The sequence below is a fragment of the Panthera leo genome, chromosome A1 (genome assembly GCF_018350215.1).
Source record: "Panthera leo isolate Ple1 chromosome A1, P.leo_Ple1_pat1.1, whole genome shotgun sequence".
Taxonomy (NCBI): Eukaryota; Metazoa; Chordata; class Mammalia; order Carnivora; family Felidae; genus Panthera; species Panthera leo.
In genome coordinates, this window is record NC_056679.1 from 159855703 (window position 1) to 159862178 (window position 6476).

The 6476-nt window shown below is 41.6% G+C and overlaps 1 protein-coding gene across 2 annotated transcripts in view; it reads left to right on the top strand.

The window, feature by feature from the left end:
• The window catches only part of RGMB (repulsive guidance molecule BMP co-receptor b), a 29223-nt gene extending 25554 nt beyond the window's left edge, over positions 1-3669 (top strand). For both annotated transcript variants that reach the window (XM_042944347.1, XM_042944357.1), the window contains one exon: positions 285-3669. In XM_042944347.1, the coding sequence (XP_042800281.1) occupies positions 285-953 (669 nt within the window). In that variant the 3' untranslated portion in view covers positions 954-3669. The remainder of the gene's footprint in view (positions 1-284) is intronic.
• Positions 3670-6476: the final 2807 nt, after the last annotated feature.

Consider the following 6476-nt stretch of genomic DNA (forward strand, 5'->3'; position numbering starts at 1 on the left):
CCAAGTTATCAGAAAAAATTACCTGTATCCGAACAGCAACATGGTTCTGTCTGAGGAAAGTAAAGTTTTTCTTGATGCACATTTCCTGGATTTGCATTAAATTTTTCTACTTAAGCCTAGAGGACTTTTTCTCCCCCTTAACAGTGGCACCTTTCATTTGTGAGGCAGGAGCACTTGGGCCTGAGTCTGGAGATCCTGTCTCCAGCCATTCAACTCCAGCCTAGAAGAGAACACTTCTGTTTCCCTTCCACCCTGTTTAAATTTGTATGCATTCCTCCCCACAGATAACCATCATCTTCAAAGCTCACCGTGAGTGCACAGATCAGAAAGTGTACCAAGCTGTGACAGATGACCTGCCGTCCGCCTTTGTGGATGGCAGCACCAGCGGTGGGGATGGCGACACCAAGAGCCTGCTTATCGTGGAGAGGAAGAGCGGCCGCTACGTGGAAATGCACGCCCGCTACATAGGGACCACGGTATTTGTGCGGCAGCTGGGTCGCTACCTGACCCTCGCCATCCGCATGCCTGAAGACCTGGCCATGTCCTATGAGGAAAGCCAGGACCTGCAGCTGTGTGTGAATGGCTGCCCCCTGAGCGAGCGCATTGATGATGGGCAGGGCCAGGTGTCTGCCATCCTGGGGCACAGCGTGCCTCGCACCTCATTGGCGCAGGCCTGGCCTGGCTACACACTGGAGGCTGCCAATGCTCAGTGCCACGAGAAGATGCCAGTGAAGGACATCTACTTCCAGTCCTGTGTCTTCGACCTGCTCACCACTGGGGATGCCAACTTCACCGCCGCTGCTCACAGTGCCTTGGAGGACGTGGAGGCGCTGCACCCGAGGAAGGAACGCTGGCACATCTTCCCGAGCAGTAGCCACGGGACACCCCGTGGAGGCGGCCATTTGTCTGTCAGTCTGGGACTCACATGCTTGATCTTTACTGTGTTTTTGTAGGGATTGTCTTTTGTTTTTTTATTTTTTGTCTATAACAGAATTTTAAAATATATATTGTCATAATATATTGAGTAAAAGAGTATATATGTATATACCATGTATATGACAGGATGTTTGTCCCGGGGCACCCACCAGACTGTACATAATGTGCGTGACTGTTCCAAGTATGTTGGATGTAGTGTTCTTCGACTGTATTGATTTTGTTTTGCAGTTTTGTGAAATATTTTATAATGTCCCTGCCGGGGGACCTGTTAGAAAGCACTTTATTTTTTATATATTAAATATTTATGTGTGTACCTGGTTAGTACGTATAGTACATATACACAGACGCCATCGCAGCGTTCCCGCTGAAGAGGACCAGTGACGGTGCTCGTGGCTGTCCCTGGCTGTCCGTCCCTGCCTTCTCCCTTTGCTACTGATCTGCCACATTGGGTGCGCAGCTTTCACTGGCCTCCTGCTGGCGGAGCTGCGTCCCTTGAGCGAGGAGGTCCTTACTCTCACTCCGTGTGGAAGGACAGCTAACTAACTCCCCGACAGGCACTTTGGCTCTTGTGAAACACGCATCTCTAAGAAACCCTCGCCCTCCTTCACAACTGTCACTTTTTCAAAGGGCAGGGAGTGTATTACTACAGGTTTCATTAATTAGGATTGTTCTGAGCACTTAGGGAATGTGAGGTTGAGCCATATGAAACTGCTGTTTCTATTAGGTCAGAAGGGGCTGGTGATGGCAATTTCATAGATAAATACCAGGCATTTTACTAGACGCCAGGAGCTCTCAGACATTTCCTCCTCCCGTGTTCCTGTTTAAACCGTATCACGCCTTGCTCTTCTCTGTATCATTTGTGCAAGCCCAAGTTCTAAGCCTTCTTTCCTTGGCTGTTTATGCCCAGAGACACACTGCTCCCTGTCTCCACCCCCCGTAAACCCTCCTCAACCTCACCTGATGAACCCAGAGACTAGGCCTTGTTAGATTCTCTCTTCATGTCGAGGCCCAGATCCCATCACAAGGTGTGCCACTCTTCCTTGCCGCCCACACCGTGGCCTTCACAGTCGCTGGCGCTGACGTGTCTGTATGCATGAGGGAAAGGATAGGGTGTTAAATGACAGGAAAACTTTGAGGGCCTGAGCCAGTAAGTGGCAAAATGGGCTCTGGTGAACCCACACCTTCTCACTGAGCAACGTTGCTTCCCAGGTGGTCTCTCTTTCTTTAATTAGATATGCTCCTTTGTAACATCTATAGTGATAATATACTAGTGAGTGCTCATGTAACTTGGTAAAATTCCTATAAAGTAAAATACCTCCTTCCATTTCACCTGTTGGCACGCCCTTGCAAAAGGAAAGCACCACCCACAAAATGCAAGAACAATGAGGAAGTGAATTCTACCTAGGGCAGGTAGATTTCTATTGTATCTATGTAAATGTTTGGTTCCAAGGAGAAACGAAATAATTTGTACCTTACCTTACTCAGATTTACATAAATGCAAGAAGAAAGTTAATTTTATATACCACAGCAATTAGGATCCAACTTGTGCTGAATTTTAGATAGCCAGGTATCTAAACCTGGGGCCTGCCTTTTGCCATGCCCCATTGATTAGGGTCACGGCCAGAGGCCCAAACTGGCAGGAGAAGAGGATTTTGGTTCGTGAAATTCTATTTCTTAGTGAACTGATGATCCAATTACAGCATGGAGCTGTGGGTTCATCTAGAGGTGGGAAACCGCTCTTTTTCTGATCTAGGAGAGGATAGTCTTGGGAAGTCTGGGAAAATCACAAAGGCACCCTACTTCTTACTTGATAAAAAGACACAATACCAGAGAAGTGAAACTGAACTTGTTACCCTTCTATAAAGACGCGGGGGCCTACCTACCATGAGCTCTGAACTGTGGCTATTTCTGTTCACCTACAGAACATGTACCAGTTCAGAAGCTATAGTTAGCTAGTAATTTTGTTAGGTAATTGAGTAGAACAAAGGAGGAAAAATATTTAGAGTATAACCACTATTCTTGTGTGAACAGTATAAAAGTGAGGTAAAAGCAATAGAAGTTTCTACAGTGTCTGGCTTTAGAGTGTATATGGTTCATATTACCTTTGTCCTCTTTAGGGAAAGCAAAATCACCACCTCTACTAATAGTTGGGGAAAGAAACAGGTTGCTCTGCCATATCCTAGCTGGGAAGGATGCCTCTAGGCATTCTGTTTCACTAGCATTTGTGCCAGTGTGTTTGGCTATTTTCCCTTTATAATCAGTGTCCTCCTACAACATTTACAGTCGCCACAGATGACTCAGAAATACAGATGCTTCTCTAGAGAAGGGCCAGCTTATTTTCCATTTCTTTTCTAGGACTTTTAGAGAAAATAGTACCTGTACATTTTGGTTCTTGGAATCTTCCTTAACCAAGAGTTTCAGGTGATCCCACCACATGGATAAGATGTAGCTATTCAAAGGTCTCCTGGGGGAGGTTAAAACTTGAGGGAAAACACTGGTTTTCACAGATGCTCCACATGGCTGTCTTTAAAAGACTCAAAACATTTTTTTGTCCTTTTCTTCCCTTTGTTAATGCTTGGAAATTCCCACAGTGTGTCGAGTCTTTGCAAAGAAACCTTTAGATGTGGTTCATAGGTATATGGATAAGTATCTGTGTAAAACAGTGAGTGTGCAGTGTGTAAATACTTTAAATTATTATGCTAGAAAAATAAAGTTACATACCATGCTGTGGAATGTTTGTTCTGTGATTATAGTGACACCTGCTGGAAGAGCTGCAGAACACAGGAGGGGAAGAAAGGGAGTGAGGGGGTGTTTGTGCAAAATCCTCTGATTACTGACAATCCAAAACTGTCCACAAACTTGCGTGTTTTCTAAACTACATCTTTACTGTAGCTTTTCATTTTTCAATTTTAAGCAATTTCAAGTAAGAATCTGTAAAACTAGGCCACTGGTATGATCCTAAAGGTCTGTCTTTAGTAATAGTTTTGGTCCCTTGGCAGACATGGGACCTGCCCTGTGGTGCTTTTAAGATAGCATGGATGGGAACTTCTGGTGGGAAGGACTTGGGGCAGGATTTTTTGGCTTTGGGAACTTGTAAATCCCTATTTCTTGGATGTTCTAAAAAGAGATCACAAGATCTCAACTTGTTCTTTGTTCAAGAAACATGCCGAAGGGTAGAAAAACTTGAAAAAGAAATTAAACCCAAACTGAAAGCAAAGGAAATCAATTACTAAGTCAAATACTAAATGGGACAAATTCCAACTCAGGGAAACCTACATAATCATTTCTTAAATAGAAGACTCAATCCTTATACATAGTGTTTAAGTGTAGTTCAGAACAACAACAAAAATCCTCTGAAACACAAAATAAGATGACTGTGATACAGCCACTGAGAACCTAATACATAAGCCTACACTAAATGAACACTAAGAAATAAACCACATCACAATGAAGTCTATACTTACAAGTCAAAATTTCTCTTTCTGTATACTCTAAATCCAGACCCCCAGCTTTTCAGGAATTGAAATTTAAGGAACTGTCCAAAAACCTAACAAGGAGGTCTTTATTGTTTTACACAGGAAACCGTGACTTTAACAAACATTAAGCATCCTGTTAGTTACTGGAATTTTGTTGTCTTTTGGGGGTTTGTTTGTTTTTGTAGCCACATTTAGTATTCTATTGCCTGAGATCAGCTGGAATACCAGAGTCTTGGATTGCTGCGGTCCTTTCTGAGCAAATATACTTTAGGGGAACAGCAAGAAAAAATCTAGCAGTTTCTTTGTATGTGTCTTAAGGACTATCTCCCTGCCTCAGAGAATCTAAGACATTAAAAAAAAAAGAGGAAGCAGTTCACAGTTCGTTATTACTTGACTGCCTAAGCTCACCATATTTTTCTCCTTCCATTCCCTTTCTGTCTTCCAAACGGATAAGCCATATCACAATATTATTATTTCAAGAATATTTGTCTCTGAACTTATTACTCTACCTTCACCAAATAAGCAAATGTTTGACACTATCAACTAAATAACATCAACTAAATAGTATCAACTAAATATTTAGTCCTTTGTACCCAAAATATGAAGTATGTGCTGAGAGTGCAGAAGTTTGTGTCTCCTCTCTCTTGTGAGCAGTGTGTATATTTTTAAACAGAGTGGGGCAGCCACAGCCTAGGAAATACACTAACAGATCCAACACAGATGGAATGTGCACCCTGCCTGGTTACAGTGTTGTTCAAACCAAGTGAACCCACCAGGCTGGTCAGCTAAAATATATTACAGTCAGTATACCAAACTCCAGCAAGAAGAAAGCAACAGGGCCAAGTTTTCTAACTGACAGCTCATCATGGATGACAGTTCTATGACACTTATTATTATTATTACAGTAATGAAAAGTCCAACTACAGAAAAAGAAAAAAAAGTAAGCACTGCTACCAAATGGAATACACAAGACCGAACCATACACAAATTAATCAAGTAGGAATTGCACTTGCCATAAATGACATAATTTTTAAAACATGATTATCTCAATCACTAATGTAGCCCTTGCACCTAAATATATAAAGCAAATATTAACAGATGTCAATGGAAACTTGACAGTAGTATAGTAATATTAGGGGACTTTAATACCCACTTACATCAATGGATAAATCACCCAGACAGGAAATTAGTAAGGAAATATTGGCCTTAAATGACACATTTGACCAGATGAATTTAACTGATACATATAGAACATTGCATCCCAAACTGCAGAATAGACGGTACTTTTCAAGTGCATGTGGAACACGCCATGAAAAGATTACATGTTAGGCCACAAAACAAGTCTCAATGCATTCAAGAAGATTGAAATCATGTCAAGAATCTTTTCTGACCGTAACAGTATGAAACCAGAAATCAATTACAAGATATAAACTGGCAAAAAACACAAATACATGGATATTGAACGTGTAACTGAACAACCAAAGTGTTAGTGAAGAAATCAAAGAGGAAATTGATACCTTGAGATAAATGAAAATGGAAACAACTTACCAAAATCTATGGAATGTAGTAAAAGCAATTCTAAGTTCATAGTAATACAGGCCCACCCAACAATCAAGAAAAATCTCAAATTATCTAACTTTATACCTAAAGGAACTAGGAAAAGAGTAAAGCTCAAAGTTAGTAAAAGGAAGGAAATCATAGGGGCGCCTGGGTGGCTCAGTCGGTTAAGCGTTCGACTTCTGCTCAGGCCATGAACTCACAGTTTGTGGGTTTGAGCCCCACGTTGAGCTCTGTGCTAACAGCTCAGAGCGTGGAGCCTACAACCTGCTTTGGATTCTGTGTCTCCCTCTCTCTCTGTCCCTCCACTACTGGCTCTCTGTCTCTCTCTCAAAATAAATAAACATTAATTTTAAAAAAAAGAAAAACTTTAAAAAAAGGAAGTCATAAAGATCAGAGTGGAAATAAATAAAATATAGATTTAAAAAATAGAAATATCAATGAAACTAAAAGCTCGTTCATTGAAAAGATAAACAAAATTGATAAACCTCTAGCCAGACTCATCAA